The sequence below is a fragment of the Mesoplodon bidens genome (genome assembly GCF_964165515.1).
Source record: "Mesoplodon bidens genome assembly, chromosome: 1".
NCBI classification, from domain to species: domain Eukaryota; kingdom Metazoa; phylum Chordata; class Mammalia; order Artiodactyla; family Ziphiidae; genus Mesoplodon; species Mesoplodon bidens.
The window spans coordinates 37,147,632-37,170,245 of record NC_138176.1 but is presented as its reverse complement, the minus strand read 5'-3'; the positions used below and the strand labels follow the sequence as shown (position 1 = coordinate 37,170,245).

Here is a 22,614-nt window from a genome sequence, read left to right as displayed (position 1 = left end):
GTCAAAAATTAAATACAAAGAAAATATATTAAAAGCAGCAAGGGAAAAACAACAAATAACACACAAGGGAATCCCCATAAGGTTAACGGCTGACCTTTCAGCAGAAACTCTGCAAGCCAGAAGGGACTGGAGGGACATATTTAAAGTGATGAAGGAGAAGAACCTGCAACCAAGATTACTCTACCCAGCAAGAATCTCATTCAGATTTGATGGAGAAATTAAAACGTTTACAGACAAGCAAAAGCTGAGAGAGTTCAGCACCACTAAACCAGCTTTACAACAAATGCTAAAGGAACTTCTCTAGGCAACAAACACAACAGAAGGAAAAGACCTACAATAACGAACCCAAAACAATTAAGAAAATGGCAACAGGAACATACATATCGATAATTACCTTAAATGTAAATGGACTAAATGCTCCCACCAAAAGACACAGATTGGCTGAATGGATACAAAAACAAGACCCATATATATGCTATCTAAAAGAGACCCACTACAGACCTAGAGACACATACAGACTGAAAGTAAGGGGATGGAAAAAGATATTCCATGCAAATGGAAACCAAAAGAAAGCTGGAGTAGCAATTCTCATATCAGACAAAATAGACTTTAAAATAAAGACTACTAGAAGAGACAAAGAAGGACACTACACAATGATCAAGGGATCGATCCAAGAAGAAGATATAACAATTGTAAATATTGATGCACCCAACATAGGAGCACCTCAATACATAAGGCAAATACTAACAGCCATAAAAGGGGAAATCGACAGTAACACATTCATAGTAGGGGACTTTAACACCCCACTTTCACCAATGGACAGATCTTCCAAAATGAAAATAAATAAGGAAACACAAGCTTTAAATGATACATTAAACAAGATGGACTTAATTGATATTTATAGGACATTCCATCCAAAAACAACAGAATACACATTTTTCTCAAATGCTCATGGAACATTCTCCAGGATAGATCATATCTTGGGTCACAAATCAAGCCTTGGTAAATTTAACAAAATTGAAATTGTATCAAGTATCTTTTCCGACCACAATGCTATGAGACTAGATATCAATTACAAGAAAAGATCTGTAAAAAATACAAACACATGGAGGCTAAACAATACACTACATAATAACGAAGTGATCACTGAAGAAATCAAAGAGGAAATTAAAAAATACCTAGAAACAAATGACAATGGAGACATGACGACCCAAAACCTATGGGATGCAGCAAAAGCAGTTCTAAAAGGGAAGTTTATAGCAATACAATCCCACCTTAAGAAACAGGCAAAATCTCGAATAAACAACCTAACCTTGCACCTAAAGCAATTAGAGAAAGAAGAACAAAAACATCCCAAAGTTAGCAGAAGGAAAGAAATCATAAAAATCAGATCAGAAAGAAATGAAAAAGAAATGAAGGAAATGATAGCAAAGATCAATAAAACTAAAAGCTGGTTCTTTGAGAAGATAAACAAAATTGATAAACCATTAGACTCATCAAGAAAAAAAGGGAGAAGACTCAAATCAATAGAATTAGAAATGAAAAAGGAGAAGTAACAACTGGCACTGCAGAAATACAAAAGATCATGAGAGATTATTACAAGCAACTCTATGCCAATAAAATGGACAACCTGGAAGAAATGGACACATTCTTAGAAAAGCACAACCTTCCGAGACTGAACCAGGAAGAAATAGAAAATAAGAACAGACCAATCACAAGCACTGTAATTGAAACTGTGATAAAAAAATCTTCCAACAAACAAAAGCCCAGGACCAGATGGCTTCACAGGTGAATTCTATCAAACATTTAGAGAAGAGCTAACAGCTATCCTTCTCAAACTCTTCCAAAATATAGCAGAGGGAAGAACACTCCAAAGCTCATTATAAGAGGCCACCATCACTCTGATACCAAAAGCAGAAAAGGATGTCACAAAGAAAGAAAACTACAGGCCAATATCACTGATGAACATAGATGCAAAAATCCTCAACAAAATACTAGCAAACAGAATCCAACAGCACATTAAAAGGATCAGACACCATGATCAAGTGGGGTTTATTCCAGGAATGCAAGGATTCTTCAATATACGCAAATCGATCAACATGATACACCATATTAACAAATTGAAGGAGAAAAATCATATGATCATCTCAATAGATGCAGAGAAAGCTTTCGACAAAATTCAACACCCATTTATGATAAAAACCCTGCAGAAAGTAGGCACAGAGGGAACTTTCCTCAACATAATAAAGGCCATATATGAGAAACCCACAGCCAGCATCATCCTCAATGGTGAAAAACTGAAACCATTTCCACTAAGATCAGGAACAAGACAAGGCTGCCCACTCTCACCACTCTTATTCAACATAGTTTTGGAAGTTTTAGCCACAGCAATCAGAGAAGAAAAGGAAATAAAAGGAATCCAAATCAGAAAAGAAGAAGTAAAGCTGTCACTGTTTGCAGATGACATGATACTATACATAGAGAATCCTAAAGATGCTACCAGAAAACTACTAGAGCTAATCAATGAATTTGGTAAAGTAGCAGGATACAAAATTAATGCACAGAAATCTCTGGCATTCCTATATACTAATGATGAAAAATCTGAAAGTGAAATCAAGAAAACACTCCCATTTACCATTGCAACAAAAAGAATAAAATATCTAGGAATAAACCTACCTAAGGAGGAAAAAGACCTGTATGCAGAAAATTATAAGACACTGATGAAAGAAATTAAAGATGATACAAACAGATGGAGAGATATATCATGTTCTTGGATTGGAAGAATCAACATTGTGCAAATGACTCTACTACCCAAAGCAATCTACAGATTCAATGCAATCCCTATCAAACTACCACTGGCATTTTTCACAGAACTAGAACAAAAAATTTCACAATTTGTATGGAAACACAAAAGACCCCGAATAGCCAAAGCAATCTTGAGAACGAAAAATGGAGCTGGAGGAATCAGGCTCCCTGACTTCAGACTATACTACAAAGCTACAGTAGTCAAGACAGTATGGTACTGGCACAAAAACAGAAAGATAGATCAATGGAACAGGATAGGAAGCCCAGAGATAAACCCACGCACATATGGTCACCTTATCTTTGATAAAGGAGGCAGGAATGTACAGTGGAGAAAGGACAGTCTCTTCAATAAGTGGTGCTGGGAAAACTGGACAGGGACATGTAAAAGTATGAGATTAGATCACTCCCTAACACCATACACAAAAATAAGCTCAAAATGGATTAAAGACCTAAATGTAAGGCCAGACACTATCAAACTCCTAGGGGAAAACATAGGCAGAACACTCTATGACATAAATCACAGCAAGATCCTTCTGGACCCACCTCCTAGATAAACGGAAATAAAGACAAAAATAAACACATGGGACCTAATGAAACTTAAAAGCTTTTGCACAGCAAAGGAAACCATAAATAAGACCACAAGACAACCCTTAGAATGGGAGAAAATATTTGCAAATGAAGCAACTGACAAAGGATTAATCTCCAAACTTTAAAAGCAGCTCATGCAGCTCAATAACAAAAAAACAAACAACCCAATCCAAAAATCGGCAGAAGACCTAAATAGACATTTCTCCACAGAAGATATACAGACTGCCAACAAACACATGAAAGAATGCTCAACATCATTAATCATTAGAGAAATGCAAATCAAAACTACAATGAGATATCATCTCACACCAGTCAGAATGGCCATCATCAAAAAATCTAGAAACAATAAATGCTGGAGAGGGTGTGGAAAAAAGGGAACACTCTTGCACTGCTGGTGGGAATGTGAATTGGTACAGCCACTATGGAGAACAGTATGGAGGTTCCTTAAAAAACTACAAATAGAACTACCATATGACCCAGCAATCCCACTACTAGGCATATACCCTGAGAAAACCATAATTCAAAAAGAGTCATGTACCACAATGTTCATAGCAGCCCTATTTACAATAGCCCGGAGATGGAAACAACCTAAGTGTCCATCATCGGATGAATGCATAAAGAAGATGTGGCACATATATACAATGGAATATTACTCAGCCATAAAAAGAAACGAAATTGAGCTATTTGTAATGAGGTGGATGGACCTAGAGTCTGTCATACAGAGTGAAGTAAGGCAGAAAGAGAAAGACAAATACTGTATGCTGACACATATATATGGAATTTAAGAAAACAATGTCATGGAGAACATAGGGGTAAGACAGGAATAAAGACACAGACCTACTAGAGAATGGACTTGAGGATATGGGGAGGGGGAAGGGTAAGCTGTGACAAAGTGAAAGAGAGGCATGGACATGTATACACTACCAAATGTAAGGTAGATAGCTAGTGGGAAGCAGCCGCATAGCACAGGGAGATCAGCTCGGTGCTTTGTGACTGCCTGGAGGGGTGGGATAGGGAGGGTGGGAGGGAGATGCAAGAGGGAGGGGATATGGGAACATATGTATATATATATAACTGATTAAATTTGTTATAAAGCAGAAACTAACACACCAGTGTTAAGAAATTATACTCCAAAAAATAAAATAAAATAAAATCTGAAATGAAAAAGGAGAAGTTACAACAGACACCACAGAAATACAGAGCATCCTAAGAGACTACTACAAGTAACTCTTTGTCAATACTCTATGGCAATAAAATGGACAACCTGGAAGAAATGGACAAATTCTTAGAAAGGTATAACCTTCCAAGACTGAACCAGGAAGAAATAGAAAATATGAACAGACAAATCACAAGCACTGAAATTGAAACTGTGATTAAAAATCTTCCAACAAACAAAAGCCCAGGACCAGATGGCTTCATGGGTGAATTCTATCAAACATTTAGAGAAGAGCTAACACCCATCCTTCTCAAACTCTTCCAAAAAACTGCAGAGGAAGGAACACTCCCAAACTCATTCTATGAGGCCACCATCACCCTGATACCAAAACCAGACAAAGATACTACAAAAAAAGAAAATTACAGACCAATATCACTGATGAATATAGATGCAAAAATCCTCAACAAAATACTAGCAAACAGAATCCAACAACACATTAAAAGAACCATACACCACGAACTGTCAAGTGGGATTTATCCCAAGGATGCAAGGATTCTTCAGTATATGCAAATCAATCAATATGAAACACCATATTAACAAACTGAAGAAGAGAAACCATATCATCATCTCAGTAGATGCAGAAAAAGCTTTTCACAAAATTCAACACCCATTTATGATAAAAACTCTCCAGAAAGTGGGCATAGAGGGAACCTACCTCAACATAATAAAGGCCATATATGACAAACCCAGAGCAAACATCATTCTCAGTGTTGAAAAACTGAAAGCATTTCCTCTAAGATCAGGAACAAGACAAGGATGTCCAGTCTCACCACTGTTATTCAACATACTTTTGGAAGTCCTAGCCATGGCAGTAAGAGAAGAAAAAGAAATAAAAGGAATACAAATTGGAAAAGAAGAAGTAAAACTGTCACTGTTTGCAGATGACATGATACTATACATAGAAAATCCTAAAGATGCCACCAGAAAACTACTAGAGCTAACCAATGAATTTGGTAAAGCTGCAGGATACAAAATTAATACACAGAAATCTCTTGCATTCGTATACACTAATGATGAAAAATCTGAAAGAGAAATTAAGGAAACACTCCCATTTACCACTGCAACAGAAAGAATAAAATACCTAGGAATAAACCTACCTAGGGAGACAAAAGACCTGTATGCAGAAAACTATAAGACACTGATGAAACAAATTAAAGATGATACAAACAGATGGAGAGATATACCATGTTGTTGGATTGGAAGAATCAATATTGTAAAAATGACTATACTACCCAAAGCAATCTACAAATTCAATGCAATCCCTATCAAATTACCAATGGCATTTTTTACAGAACTAGAACAAAAAAATCTTTAAATTTGTATGGAGACACAAAAGACCCCGAATAGCAAAAGTAGTCTTGAGGGAAAAAAATGGAGCTTCAAGAATCAGACGCCCTGACTTCAGACTATACTACAAAGCTACAGCAATTAAAACAATATGGTACTGGCACAAAAACAGAAATATAGATCAGTGGAACAGGATAGAAAGCCCAGAGATAAACCCACGCACCTATGGTCAACTAAGGTATGACAAAGGAGGTAAGGACATACAAAGGAGAAAAGACAGTCTCTTCAATAAGTCGTGCTGAGAAAACTGGACAGCTATATGTAAAAGAATGAAATTAGAACACTCCCTAACACCATACACAAAAATAAACTCAAAATGGATTAGAGACCTAAATGTAAGACTGGACACTATAAAACTCTTAAAGGAAAACATAAGAAGAACAATCTTCGACATAAATCACAGCAAGATCTCTTTTGATCCACCTCTAGAGTAATGGAAATAAAAACAAAAATAAACAAATGGGACCTAATGTAACTTAAAAGCTTTTGCAAAGCAAAGGAAACTACAAAGAAGACGAAAAGACAACCCTCAGAATGGGAGAAAATATTTGCAAACGGGGCTTCCCTGGTGGCGCAGTGGTTGAGCGTCCGCCTGCCGATACAGGGGACACGGGTTCATGCCCTGGTCCGGGAAGATTCCACATGCCGTGGAGCGGCTAGGCCCGTGAGCCATGGCCGCTGAGCCTGCGTGTCTGGAGCCTGTGCTCTGCAGTGGGAGAGGCCACAACAGTGAGAGGCCCGCATACTGCAAAAAAAATTTTTTTAAACATATTTGCAAACGAATCAACAGACAAATGATTAATCTCCAGAATATATAAACAGCTCATGCAGCTCAATATTAAAAAAAACAAACAACCCAATCCAAAAATGGGCAGAAGACCTAAATAGACATTTCTCCAAAGAAGTCATACAGATGGCCAAGAGGCACATGAAAAGCTGCTCAACATCATTAATTATTAGAGAAATGCAAATCAAAACTACAATGAGGGGCTTTCCTGGTGGCGCAGTGGTTGAGAGTCCGCCTGCCGATGCAGGGGACACGGGTTCGTGCCCCAGTCCAGGAGGATCCCACATGCCACGGAGCGGCTGGGCCCGTGAGCCATGGCCGCTAAGCCTGTGCATCCGGAGCCTGTGTTCCACAATGGGAGGGGCCACAGCGGTGAGAGGCCCACGTACCGCAAGAAAAAAAAAAACTACAATGAGGTATCACCCCACACTAGTTATAATGATCATCATCAGAAAATCTACAAACAACAAATGTTGGCGAGGGTGTGAAGGGAACCCTCTTGTACTGCTGGTGGGCATGTAAATTGATATAGCCACTATGCAGAACAGTATGGAGGTTCCTTAAAAAACTAAAAATAGAATTACCATATGACCCAGCAATCCCACTACTAGGCATATACCCAGAGAAAACCATAATTCAAAAAGACACATGCACTCCAATGTTCATTGCAGCACTATTTACAATAGCCAGGTCCTGGAAGCAACCTAAATGCCCATCGACAGATGAACGGATAAAGAAGACGTGGTCCATGTATACAATGGAATATTACTCAGGCATAAAATTGAACGAAATTGGGTTATTTGTAGAGACGTGGATGAATCTACAGACTGTCACACAGAGTGAAGTGAGTCAGAAAGGGAAAAACAAATATTGTATTTAACGCATATATGTGGAACCTAGAAAAATGGTACAGATGAACTTGTTTGCAGGGCAGAATCAGAGACACAGATGTAGAGAACAAACATATGGACACCAAGGGGGGAAAGCAGCAGGGGAGGGGTGTTGTGATGAATTGGGAGATTGGGATTGACATATACACACTAATATGTGTAAAATGGATAACTAATAAGAACCTGCTGTATAAAAACATAAATAAAATAAAATACAAAAAAAAAAAGAAGGAGAAATTGCTAACAAAGGACTATCACCTTTGTGACCCAGAAAGGAAGCCAGAGTCGTAGGAGCCTGGCAGTATTCAGAAAATTATCAAGTATAAAACCATGAGGCAATCTATTTATTAAACGGGAGAATCTGCAAAGACTTCTCTTGAGAATATCAGAGACTTTTTCAAACCTAACGTATAGAACATACATCTCCCAAAATACAATTCTGAAATATTCAGGCAGCTGGGCTGGATTGATTATAGATGGAGTGAAGCATGCCATTTAAGTCTCCCCATGATAGACTATAAATATTGATAGCCCCCTTTAGGTGGACGGTTCTGCCTGATGTTCCAGACGAAAGAACCATTTGGAAGGAAGAAAGCTATCCAGCTGCCTCTCTTTGAAAGATTGGGAAATATTATCAGAATGCCCAGAAATACAGAATTTGAATCAGAACAGAGGCCAGGATGAAAGTGAGAATACAAACCGGCTAAATGGGCAAAAATAAAGCTCCCCAAATAGATGCACTGGAGATGTTCCCCCAAAGTCCCACAGCTGCTCGGCCCCCAGAGGCTGGCATCCTGTACTTCAAGAGGCAACATCAGAAGCATGAGCACTTAGTTCTGACCTAGCAGTCCTCGTTTTGCAGCAGGCCTTAACAAGAATTCTCCAGGTACAGAAAGGCTGTTCAAAAACAGACCATAGAGGGCTTCCCTGGTGGCGCAGTGGTTGAGAGTCCGCCTGCCGATGCAGGGGACACGGGTTCGTGCCCCCGTCTGAGAAGATCCCACATGCCGCGGAGTGGCTGGGTCCGTGAGCCATGGCCGCTGAGCCTGCGCGTCTGGAGCCTGTGCTCCGCAACGGGAGAGGCCACAACAGTGAGAGGCCCGCGTACCGCAAAAAAGAAAAAAAAAAAAAAAAAAAAAACAGACTATAGAGTACTGGGGGTTTGATTGATGGAAGTGCTCAAACTAGCCAATTGTTTGCAACCAGAAGCTAAATGACTCATAAACTCTTTCAGGAAAGGTCATATTGCACAGGGATTGACTGCAAAGCAATATGTACACCCTAACTTTTTAAAGGTCCAAGTTTTCTGGTGTGTGAATAAAATAATCTTAATTTAGGCTCAACTAGATAACCTCTTGAGGACGAGGCTGTGTCTTTATTCAGCTTTGTAGCCCCACAGTACTTCAATATCCAGTAGGCAAACAACAAGGGTTTGCTTAGCAAATAAATCTCACCCCCACCATCTCCTCTAGCTTGCTTGCCCATGTATCCTCTAGCTCCCTCTCACCTCCCCCCCTCTCTTTCTCTCTCTCTCCATCCATATCCCCACCACCTACCTAACCCTCTCTCCACCCCTCTTCTCTCTCTCTCTCTCTCTCTGTCACTCACACACACACACACACACACACACGTATATACACTTGGGCTGTTTGTTAGGGCCTCCTGCTCATCTAACTTAAAACTATGAAGATGTGGATCTTAATATTCCACAGTGACCTCACCTTAACCATTACCCCAAAGCTAACAGATGGACTGGAGTGGGAGATACCACGGATCAACACTAGAGAAAAATGTGACAAAACACATCTGGCCCCAAGGATATTAGATAAGAGACTACGGACTGATATGAATATAATAATAATTATTATTAACATCATCACTGTCCTGTCTGAACAGCAGGAGAAAACACTTATCACTTGACATGGTTCAGAGATGATGTTCACGAAGTCAACACCCCTCTGAGCTGGAGTCAGACCTTCCCTCAGCCAAGCAGGATTCACTGCTTTCCTCCTGTGTGCTCTTAGGCAAGTTACTTAACCTCTCTCAGCCTCCCTTTCCTCATCCTGCAGGAGTGGCAGGGATGAGAGTAACCACAGAGTGGTCATGGGGATGAAATGAGATGCATCACATAAATCCCATGGCACTGGGCCCGGCACATAGTACGTGCTCAATAAATGATATTGCGACTGTCAGTTACTGTGCTTCCCTACTTGGGTATCTCCTTCATGCCTGACACTTATGGCTTTCCTTCTGGGATGCATGAGCTTGGTCGAAATATGTTTTGTTCATTGAAATGAAAAGGATCCGGGATTTTTGCTTAATTTTGCCTGCCTTTTCACCCTGCTTCATGGCACAGCAATGATGACAATAAAGAGCTGACTCCTGGCTCTAAGCTGCTAAATCTTTTGTATCACTAGGGCTTTGTTTATGTCAGTGTTCCGCACACGCGTGGAGAGCAGAAAGGGACTCACCAGCCTACTATGCCTTGATGGGATGACCCCTTGGGACTGTCCCATTGCCTCCACGCTGTTTCTGTTTCATTATACAATCTCCTGGCTCTAATTTGGTTTCCCAAATAAACTTCACCAAGAAGAATATTTCATAAGAAGCTGGAGAATAAGAAGGCAAGGCCAAGGCTTCCCTGGTGGCACAGTGGTTGAGAGTCCGCCTGCCGATGCAGGGGATACGGGTTCGTGCCCCAGTCTGGGAAGATCCCACATGCCGCGGAGCGGCTGGGCCCGTGAGCCATGGCCGCTGAGCCTGCGCATCCAGAGCCTGTGCTCCGCAACGGGAGAGGCCACAACAGTGAGAGGTCCACGTATCGCAAAAAAAAAAAAATAAGAAGGCAAGGCCAGACATTTGGGAATCAGAGACAACCATCTTCCCTCTCTTCCTTCCTTCCTTCCTCAGTCAATCCACACAGATTAACTGAACACCTACTATGTGCCAAGTACTATGCTGGGGGCTGGGGATTCAGCCTCCAACAAGACAGACCCTGGTCCTACCATGCCTGCTGTATGGATGACCCCACAAATCATGAATCCATTACAATTAATTTCACAAACCAGTAATTACAAATTGAGGTGAGCGCAAGAAAGAAAAAATGCATGGAGTTATAAGACTGTCTAAGATAGTCCGGGGATTCTCGGAATGCTTCCATGAGGCAGTAACATCTAGTTGAGGACCTGTCTGAAGAGTGATAAGAATTAACCAGCCCAAGAGGCACATGAGTGTGTCAGGGGGGTGAGGTGGGGAGTAGGCAGTAAAAAGACTTATGAAGTCCCTGAATTGCAAAATCTCAAGGAATGGAAAGAAGCTCAGAGTTGCCAGAATATTGGGCGGGGGGCGGGGGGAAGGGGGGCAGGGGAGGAAGAGAGATGATCTACACGATAGAGAATTGAATTGACTTGAACAGAATCTTTGGCAGAAGTCGGCAAACTCCAGCAGGGTTAAATCTGGTCCCTTCCTGTTTTTGTATAGCCTCCCCCCACACACCAGCTAAGAATGTTTGTTTTCATATTTTTAAATAGTTGAAAAAAATAAAAAAGACTAATATTTAATAACATTGTGAAAATCTTATGAAGTTCAAATTACAGTAGCCATAAATAAAGTTTTACTGGAACACAGCCATGCCCGTACATTTACATATTGTCTATAGCTGCTTTCACACTACAGTGGCAGAGCTGGGTAGCTGCGACAAAGACTATATGGCATACAAGTCTAAAATATTTACTATCTAGCTCTTTATGGAAAAAAATTGTCAACCCCTGATCTAGTGAGATAGGCAGAAGTCAGATTATAAAATCTTTTAAATCATATTAAAATTTTAAGATCTTATCCCAAGAGCAGGGGAACTCATTAACCCATTAAAGAGTTTGAAGAGGAGAACAGCATAATTCAGCAGTGCCCAGACCTGTCTGCACATTGGGTTAACCTAGGGAGCTTCCAGAATATAATGCATGAGTCTCACCCCCGGAGACTGTGCATCAGTTGGGTTTGTGTATGGCCTGGGTATGGGCTTTGGAATTTTTTGAAGATTCCTAGGTGATGCTATTGTGCAAGATAACTTTGGGAACCACGGATAGAATCGCATTTGCATTTTTACAAGATCACGCTAACTCAGGGCTTCTCCCTCAGGCTGAATACACATTAGAATCACCTGGGGGATATTTTCAAAGATACTGATGCCAAGGCCCACCCAGACCAATTACATCAGGATCTCTAGAGATGGGCTCCGAGCATTGCCCAGGTGATTCTAACGCGCAGCTCAGGTTACACACTCTGCATTAATGTGCAGCAAGGGTAGATACACGAAAGCCCTGGGAGGCTACTTCGCATGGTCCAAGTGAAAGATGGCAGAGGCTTGGCTTGAGTGTCTGGCGCTGGGACTGTGGAGAAGAAAAGTGAAGGGACAGTGAGCAGGACTTGGCGATGCACTGGTGACAGTGGGGGGCTGGGTGGAAAGTTTCAAAAGTGATACCTAAATGTCTAGCAAAGCAAATGGGTGCAGCCTGATGTCATTTATTGGGATGGGAACCTTGGAAGAGGAAGAAGTTTGGGGGGTAAGAACATTAGTTCTGTTCTGACATCTTGTTAAAAGGGAGGATGCCTATGATGGGATTAGTCAGATTGAGGCTATAAAGAAGGCTGGGGTCAAGTCACAAGAGGCCTTGAATGCTATCTTAACAATGCTCTCTTTATATAGCAGACAATGGCTACAATGATGTAGAGGAACACATATGGGCTTTTGATTCAGATGGTGTTCCTGCCACACACAGTGTGTGTGTTCCCTCAGCTTCCTCATCTACAGAATGGAATGTAAAATGTTCACACTCTGTCTCCTATGCCTTTGGCCAGCCGACCTCAATGACAGCACAGGCCTCAATAAAGACACTTACAAAGGTGTTGTGAAGATTAAATGAGATATTATGTGAATCTCTAGAAATTTATGTAGCACAAAAGACCCTCAAAAATGGTAGCTGTTATTCCTAAAGGAGAATGACACAGTGACACCTCACAATGATGTTTTAGGAAGTGTATATGGACAATGGTGTGAAGGATAAGCACATAAGATTAGAAACTGGCACTTAGGTTTAGCAGTTATGACAGACAACATGATGGTATCTGTTCATCTATCAGTAATAAGTCAGAGTCCCGCAATCCTGTGGAGTCCACAGTCCTCCAGAATCCCGGCTACCCTCCCAGTGCACTGCTGCTCCTTCCCAAGTGTGGCTCTGGTTGTCTGTCTTGACCAAGGTGAAGGCCAGATCTCTAGCCACCATACTCACAGTCCAGGCGACAAGATGGAGAAAAAGAGAAAAAGAAGAGGATTCTATCAACTCTTAAAGTGTATATACAAGCTGAAAATTAACTTTAGAGATGAGCAAGAATGACTTCCTTCAAAGAGAAAGGGGATCCAGAGAAACCAGAATGCACCCTGCACTGCTGATCACAGCAGAATTAAAGCCAAGAGCAGAACTCAGATCATCGAAGCAAATGAGTCATAGTACCTGGCAAGGAAGCAAGGCTTCAGCCAGACACCAGTCAGAACTAAAGATTATGGCTCTTGCAAGTTAGCCAGAGGAGTTCCTATAACTGTGGACAACCCAAAAATGACCTCTGCCCTCAAACATGAGGCTAAAAACTAATAGATGCTGAGAGCATTAAAACAATAACTGTACCTGCTCAGATTAACCATACATCTGATGTAAATCCATATACACCTCACAAGATGTCATCAAATAAATACTTCTGTCCCTTTAATGTAAAACAAAATACGTATGTAGGAAAGTGCCTAAAATATACATGAATAGTTTAATAGTAATTTTTAAGTGAACCCTCATGTAACTACCTCTACAGGCAAGAGATAAAACATTACACCACCTCAAAAGCACACCTCTCTGGTCACAAAACCCCTCCTTCCCACCCAGAAGTAATTAACTACTATCCTTGTTCTCGTGATGTATACTTCCTTCCTTTTCTTTATGATATTTACACTTATGTATGTCTCTAAACAATGTTGTTTCTTTCAGTTTTATATGAATGGAATCATGTGTTCTTCTGGACTCCACTTCTTCTGCTCAGCATTATGTTTGTGGCCCCAAAGAATTTATGGGTGAAATTACATGATGTCTGACATCTGAGTTAAAATACTGTGAGGAAGGAGGAGTTGCAAAGTATACTTTGAATACGGTGGTCATAAATTCATCACTGTTGAAGCTAGGCGATGGATAGATTAGGCTCTTTATACCATACTCTTGACTCTTAAATAAGTTTCAAAATTTTATAATAAAAAATTGTTTAAATTACTTTGTGAGATTCTTTTTACGACAACAATTTTCATTGCTGTATAGCAACAGTTTTCTAAGTAAGGTCCCCAAACCAGGAGCATCAGAATCATTGGGGAATTTGTTTAAATGCAAATATGCAAATAATTGGGCTCTACCCCAGACTTACTGAACCAGAAACTCTTGGAATGGGGCCCAGTAATCTGTGTTTTAATAAGTCCTCCACATAGTTCTGATGCATGCTCAAGTTTGATAACCACTACTCAATAGTATTCTATTCTGTGAATGTTCCACAATTGATTTATCCATTCTACTATGGATACACTTATATATTATTTCAAGTTTGGGAGTTTCAAATTTGTGGATATTATAAATATTCTTGTACAAAACTTTTGGTGACAAGAGTCTCTATGACATATACCTAGTGGTAAAATAATAGAATCCCAGAATCATAGGGTGTATGTATCATCAACACTACATGATAATGGCAAACTATTTTCAAAGTAGTTTACCAATTCACAGTCCCACTAGTAACGTACGAAAGTTCCCTCTGCTCTACATCCTCGCCAATATTTGGTATTTTTCAGACATTTAAATTGTTGTCATCTTAGAGGGTTAAACACTTTTAAGCTATCCAAGTTGGGATCAAAAAACATGTATTAGGGAACAGAACTCCAGACATGAAATCATAGTATTGCAAATATATTAGTTGGTGGGTTTACATGGAATAGGCCTGATGTAAGAAGAATTTGGCATGATGGAGAAACTGAAAAAGGTCAATATGACTATACCATGGAAAGCAAGGTGAAATACAGTACAAAATGCTGTTGGGAAGTAAGGGAGGAATAAATCAGGGACCTTGTAGGTGTGCTAAAGACTTTTAATTGTATTCCTAGTGAAATGAAAAGCCAATGAAGGGTTTTAAGCACAAAATTTACATCATTATATTTCTATATCTGCATACATTTAAAATCTTTCAGGCACACATCCACTTCTACCTATGATGGGGTTGCTTAATGCTTCAGACTAATGCTTCTGCTGAAAACAACTAGAAAATCGGGATAAAGCACAAATACACACACACACACACACACACACACACACACCTGCTTAAAGACATAACAGAGTTTTTGAGAAAACCAGGAGTTGAGCGGACAAAACCCTAGAAATGAGAGAACCAAAAAGAGATGAGCCAAAATTCTGCAGCCACTCTTTCCCTTGGGACATTTGCCTAAACTAGGTGAGGGGTAAGGAGCTGAGGATCCAGGCAAAGAGCCTCAACAGAAATGCTATTAAGAGGCAAAAATACCAGAAGAAATTTTGGTAGTCTCTTGAGGAAAGAAAAACAAAAATTAGAGACCTGAGATGCCAAGATCCAAATAAGAAGGAAGGAACAGAAAACTATGCCCAACACTTGGCTGGTATTCCTCTCAAGACATTTGCTGAATTCTGAAGCTGTAAAGGGCAGGAGGCTAAGAAGCCAAGGAGAAAGCTCCCAAAAAAACTTTCAGTGAGAGTTTTGATAGTCTCACACTGCTAAGGAGAGAAAAAAACAGAGTTCTGAACTAACCAAGGAGAGAAGTCATTGAGAACCCACTCTGCTCTTAGCTGAAGTTCCAAGAAAGCTACACCCTAGAAAGAGGCATTGGCCAGTGGCAGACACAGCTTTATCAAAACTAAAACAAAGCCTACAGTCAGCTAAGTCCCTAACTGGATTATAATAATCAGTCCCCCAATATGCCTGCCTAGAAGCTATTTTCTCTGGAGTAGAATAACATCATATACAACATCCACAGTTTTTCATATAAAATGTTGAGCATACAATTAAAGTTTATTCAGCATGCCAAGACACAAAGTCAAAACCCAGAGCTGGGGGGGTGGGGGGAGAGATCACACACAAAGAAACCACAAGTGATTCAGATATTAGAGTTGGTAGAAAAAGAGTCTAACTATGATTAATATGCTCAGAAGTATAATAACAAGTTGGAGAAATTCAGTGAAAAGGCAAAGAATTTCACCAGAGAGTTAGAATCAATAAAAAGGATCAAATGCAAAAAAATAAAAAATAAAGATCAAATATAATTTCTAGTACTCTAAAATTAAGAACTCAATAGATAAGACCAAACAACGTATTAAACAGAGCGGAAGAGATGATTAGTAAATTGGAAGGTAGGTCAAAATTCTTCAAAGCTGAAGAACAGAGAAAAATATAAAACGGAAAAGAAAGAAAAGAGTGTAAGATACATACGTGATAAAGTAAAACAATCTAAATTATGTAACATTGAAGACAGAGAAGAAGAGAGAAAGAAGAGGACAGTAAAAGTATTTAAAGAGATACTAGCAAACTGATTAGAGATATCAATACACAAATACAAAAGTTACTAAGAACTTCAGCAGGGTTGACAGCAAATAAACAACAGAAAATAATCAATAATGCCAAACCTAGGGACATCACAGAAAAATGTATAAAAACTAAAGACAAAAAGAAAATCCTGAAAGCAGCCAGAGGAAAAAAGACACATTATCTTTCAAAGAATTAATAACAATGTTGGTAAATGACTAATATTTCAACAGAAATGATGGAAGCCTGAAGACAATGGAATAATGTGTTAAAGTGCTGAACAAAAACTCAAACATAGAATTCCATACTTAGAGAAAATATCATTCAAAATGATAGTAAAATTAAGACATTTTTAGATAAGTAAAAACTGAGAGGATCTGTCACCAGCAAACCCTCACTTTAAAAAATGCTAATGAAAGTCTAACAGGCATAAGAAAATGATCCCAGATGAAGGCATGATAATATAGGAAAAAATAAAGAGCAATGGAAAAGGTAAACATGTGGGTAAATAAGAATGAATACTGACTGCTTAAAATAACAATAAAGATAATATCTAATAGGTTTTTTAAATATGTAGATTAAAATGCTTGACAGTAACACAAAAGACGTCAGGGGGGTATATAGAATTATATATATATAGAATTCAATAAGGTACCTTATTATCCAGTGTTATATTTACCCAAAAGGAATGACAATATGTACACAGGATGACTTATAAATAAATATTTATAGAAGCACTGTTAGCGACATATAGAAAATGGAAACAATGAAAATGTTCATCTACAGGTGAACTGATAAGCAAATTAAATGGAATACTACTCAGCAAAAAAAAATGAATAAATCATTGACAGGCTAAAAACTATGGATGAATCGCACAGCAGACATTATTATTGAGCAAAAGATGCCAGATTTAAGAGTACACACTATATGATGCCATTTTATGAGGTTTTGTCCAAGAAAAACTAATCTATGATGCTAACAGTCAGGACAATGGTTATCTTTGGGAGTATTAGAAACTGGAGAAGAGCAAGAGGGGACCTCTAGGAGGTTGGTGATGTTCAATTTCTTGATCTAGCTGCAGATTACCTCCATGGGTTCACTTAGTGGAAATGCATCAAGCTCTACATTTAGGATTGCTCACTTTTCTATATGTATTTCCAAAAATCGTTTTAAAAATATATTTCATAAGTACAGAAAGTTATATGCAGGACAACAAGACTGTATCAAGCATCAAGATTAAGAAACAAAGTACGGCCGATATCATTGATATGTATGTTACTCCCTGATTACGCCTCCACCCACCCCACCAGAGATAACTGCTCTCATGAATTTGGAGCTCACCATTCCTCTGAACTATTTTATACTTTGATGCCTTATATAAGTTCACCTAAACAATATATAGAACTGTTCTGCATGTTTTTAAACTGTATATAAAAGATAATTTGACTTCTATTTTTTAAAGATCATTCTAAAAAGGGCACAAGGAAACTCTCCGGAATGACAAAATATTCTGTATCTTATTTGGAGTGTTGGTTACATGGGTACATACATTTGTCAAAACTCATCAAAATGTACATTTAATATCTGTGCATTTCACTATAGGAAAATGTTATCTCACTTAAAACCATTTTAAAAAAATAGATCATTCTAGCTGCTTCATAGGCAATGGATGAGGACTGGACAGAAGTGGAAAAGTATTACAGCACACCTGGTGAGGGTCAAACTCACCTATCTGAGGAGTAAGGAAATAAAGTCAGGTTGTGGTCACAGTTCTTTGAGCAGCTTAACTGTGAAGTGGAGCAGTAACTGGAGGGAGAAGTGAAGCCAAAGAAGGAGTTCTTAAAAATGGAATATCAAGCTTGACCCTGTTGAGAGGCAACACTGAAGGCAAAAAAGAGATGAGGACTCAAGGGAAAAACCAAGTCTTCCAGAATGTGAGAGGGAATAGGATGTGAAGTGCAGGTGGTTTGGTCTTTGCTGGGACACAATGTCTTCTTGTTTTTTAACTGGAAGGAAATAAAAAGGGTAGAGATGTAGGAAAAATCGTTTGGTGGTGGAAAGACAAAGTAGTTTCCATCCAATGGCTGCTACTTTTTCAATGATCATGGGTCATTATCTATAAAGGGTGGGGATCAGAGTGTTGAAGCCTGTGAAGAAGAAGGGCACGAAATTCCATTGGAAAAGGCTGGAAAAGCATCCCAGCATGGTGGGGAGGGGTTAAGAAAAATCAAAGTTTCCATTTTAGACAGGTTAAATGCCCAACAGGTAACCAAATTCTTGTAACATAGCATGGGCTCAGAATATTATTATTCATCTTTGCTTATGCTGCACAAAGCATGGCATAACACATATTAGGTACCTGAGAGAGAATGGATAAATGAATGAATGAAGATTAAATTTTTTTCATATTTTCTTAGCACATTTTTTTTTTTTTTTTTCTTTTTGCGGTATGCGGGCCTCTCACTGTTGTGGCCTCTCCCGTTGCGGAGCACAGGCTCCGGATGCGCAGGCCCAGCGGCCATGGCTCACGGGCCCAGCCGCTCCGCGGCATATGGGATCCTCCCAGACCGGGGCACGAACCCGTATCCCCTGCATCGGCAGGCGGACTCTCAACCACTGCGCCACCAGGGAGGCCCTTAGCACATTTTTATATCGTTGGCCATATTCCACAATGGAACTGAAGAAAAAATAGAAATAATGCACCTTATCAATCAACCGATAACAACTGCATGTTCCTTTTTCTCATTTTTAGTTCTGTATATTCTTGGAAGAAAGGCAATCTGTGTCTTCCGATGCTATAAATTCTTCATTTTATCTAAATAAATGACATGTTCATCTTCTAAAATAACTGTTAAGCAGAATTCACTAATGGGGCAATTCTCATAAAAAACTAAGAGACAGAATATTTATCCCTATGTTAACACAATTTGTGACAATCATAAGGATATAGTTGACAAAGAAATTAGAAGCTCTTGCCAAGGTGGATGGACCTAGAGTCTGTCATACATAGTGAAGTAAGTCAGAAAGAGAAAAACAAATACCACATGCTAACACATATATATGGAATCTAAAAAAAAAAAAAAAAGGTTCTGAAGAACCTAGGAGCGGGACAGGAATAAAGACGCAGACGTAGAGAATGGACTTGAGGACACGGGGAGGGGGAAGGGTAAGCTGGGACTGGAATGAAGTGAGAGAGTGGCATTGACATATATACACTACCAAATGTAAAACAGCTGGTGGGAAGCAGCTGCATAGCACAGGGAGATCAGCTTGGTGCTTTGTGACCACCTAGAGGGGTGGGATAGGGAGGGTGGGAGGGAGATGTAAGAGGGAGGGGATATGGGGATATATGTATATGTATAGCTGATTCACTTTGTGATACAGCAGAAACTAACACACCATTGTAAAGCAATTATTCTCCAATAAAGATGTTAAAAAAAAAGAAAGGATTAACCTCATCTCTGTATTGGAGATGTTCCTGCTGCTGCTAAGTCACATGTGCATCATGAGCAAAGAAAACCTTTAGCTCACGTACAGGAATCTCAGCTGGTCCCACCCAAACCTGGTCATCCTAGGAGACAAATTAGCACACTGTGCTGTTTGTTTATCATTTATCAATTATGAAATGAAAAAAGCTTATAAATGCATTACCTGCAGCAGAAATTGTTATTCACTTTATTACACTAAGTTCCATTTAAAAGGACTCCATTCATGCAAGAAGCACCATTTTCGTTGGATGAACAGTCGGATTTTTACGCTTATAATTCAAGCATATACTTACTATGTATATTGAGTGCACTCTCCCAGTTCCTGTTGCCACAGCCAGACTGCAGCCAGACTGTAAATGCATGTCTGTGGTCATGCTTAATTACAATCATTCAGAACTTCAGCTGTCAAGTTTGGAGCTAATATTCTCACATATGCAGTTCATGCTCTACTCTTAAAAATAATTCCTTGTTTGCTATTAGAAGCTCCTAACATAACATACAAAATGGCAGGATCAATTTTTTGAAATAATCTAGATCTTTAACTAAATGCAAATACAATGTATTTTTCTTCCCTGAAAATATCCCCTTTCTTCAGTAACTATAAACCCTGGCCAAGCAGTAAAATAGCACAACATGTTAAATATTAAAAAAAAAAAACCCCACACACAATATAGCAGTGTTTACAGGGAGGAAAAGGAGGAAACCTCAGTTTTGTGCTACACCATCCTTTGAGACACTCTCATTTTAAGTGTGGAGGCATCAATTATTTCTCCTTTACTGTAAGGTCTACACATTTAAAGGTTCTGTAGGTCCACTAAGAAAATAAGCAACTGTTTTTCTGTATCATTAAACACAACAGGATACCAGCCTGTGCTGGTTTTAAAACACTAGCAGTATTCCAACTGTGAATATTAAGGTTTACTATTTCAGTCTCCAGAGAAGCAGAGAGTTGTTTTGTTGCCAGAGCATCACAACCGTACTTCAAGTTGTCAACTGCACAATATTTCTAGGACCAACGACCACCTCCACTGCAGAATCTTGTAATCCTAGAGTCTGAAGAAACATTGCAGGTCTCCTATTCCAATCTGACATCCAAGACAGGATTTTTTTCCCCCAGCATCCCTGACAGACGGTCAGCCTCTGTTTCAATTACTCCAGTGGGGGAGTTCTCAAGAGAAGATTCCCAAGGGATATGATGAAATGCTAGAACCAACCATTCAGACAGGGAATAAGGCTCCAGTAAGCCTGGAGGATACAGACAGCCTTGCCAGACAGTAAAACCAGACTTCCAAAAGAATGTGACTCAGAATTAGCAATCATAGAGGTGCAACGTTAAAACATGTAGACCCCCCCAATTTGGGGCCATTCTAGGTCTTTTTATTGGCCTGAGAAGTAGCTCGTGCAATCAGGAAAGCAAGGTGGCTTTTCTCCCGCTGATTTCTTAAAGTAAGAACTGATTCTTTCAGGCTCACAGCAAGGGTTTGTCGGGCTCAGAGAGGATCAAATCCCTTCCTTCTGAAAACCAAGACAAGGGACTCCCTGGTGGAACTTCTAACGCTTAAAATACTCTTAACTTTGGTCTTAAAATTCTCACTACCGTAAACCAGAACATTTCGAGCTCTTCTTTTAAAGGTGTATATAGGCTACGCTGTAACTGAAGTTGTTTGGTTGGTGTCGGGTTGATGTGGGGGGGGGGGCGGGGGGGGGTGTTAAGCGCAGCCCTTCCTCCCGCAGGGGAGTCTGGTTTATCCGACCAGGAAAGGCAAGTGTTTGGGGCTGAGCTGCCAGCACATCCTCAGGCGGACCCCGGGACGGGGCAGCCCGGCCCTTACCTGTCGATGCTGATCACGCACAGGGTCATGATCGAGGCCGTGCAGCACATGACGTCCATGGCGATAAAGACGTTGCAGAAGAAGTGGCCAAAGATCCACTTGCCCCCGATAAGGTCGGTGACGCTGACGAAGGGCATGACCGCCACGGCCACCGAGAGGTCGGCGAGCGCCAGGGACACGATCAGGTAGTTGGAGGGCTGGCGGAGCTTCTTGACGAAGCACACAGAGATCACCACCAGGCAGTTGCCGGCGATCGTCAGCAGCGTGATGAGCGTCAGGATGGAGCCGATCACAACTTTCTCGGCTCTGCCGTAGTTGATCTGCTCCCCGCAGCCGGAGGCATTGTCCGGGAGTGCGCCCCAGGTGGGCACGGGGCTGGCCGTCACCTCAGGGACCCCGTGCAGCAGGTGCGGCGCCCAGGAGCCCGCGACCGGGCCGGCGCCGTCGGGGCTCAGGTCGGGCAGACCGCGTCCCACCTCTGGCAGGAGGAAAGAGCGGAGGTGCCCGTAGAGGTCCGGGCGGCCGCTGCTGTTAACGTCCATCATCGTGCCGCTGTGCGTCGCTGCCCATGGAGCCGGCGCCCCCGCCACGCGCTCCGGCTGCCGGCCCGGGGGCTTCACCTCGTCGGTTCCGCTCCGCTCGGCCCAGCCATGGGGCCCGCGCAGTCCGCTGGGGGGCGCCCCGGCTCGGCCTTGCGGCCCGCACGTCCCGGTCCCCCAACAGCAGCGGACGACGCGGGAGCGCGGCCACCCGGGGACTCCCTGTGGGAGGCGCCTCCAGCACCCGACGGACCCCCGGGACGCGCGGGATCGCGGGCCGGCGGGCCGGGCTCGGCTGGCGGCACCGCACCGCACCGCTCGCACCGCTCGCAGCCTTCAGCCGCCGAGTGGCTCAGCCGAGAGCGCCCGGGAGGCAGCGGCAGAAGTTGCGGAGAGCGCCCCGCCCCTCGCGCCCGCCGCCGCCGCCGCCGCCGCCGCCGCCGCCGCTCCCCTGCGGCAACCGCGCCGCGTCCCCGCCGCCGCCGCCGCCGTCG

General features: G+C 41.2%; 1 protein-coding gene across 1 annotated transcript in view; it reads right to left on the bottom strand.

Annotated features, from left to right (window-relative positions):
* The window catches only part of HTR7 (5-hydroxytryptamine receptor 7), a 91,716-nt gene extending 69,495 nt beyond the window's left edge, over positions 1-22,221 (bottom strand). The window contains exon 1 of the mRNA XM_081251797.1: positions 21,582-22,221. Coding sequence (XP_081107923.1) covers positions 21,582-22,126 — 545 coding nt within the window. The 5' untranslated portion in view covers positions 22,127-22,221. The remainder of the gene's footprint in view (positions 1-21,581) is intronic.
* Between the last annotated feature and the right edge of the window lie 393 nt (positions 22,222-22,614).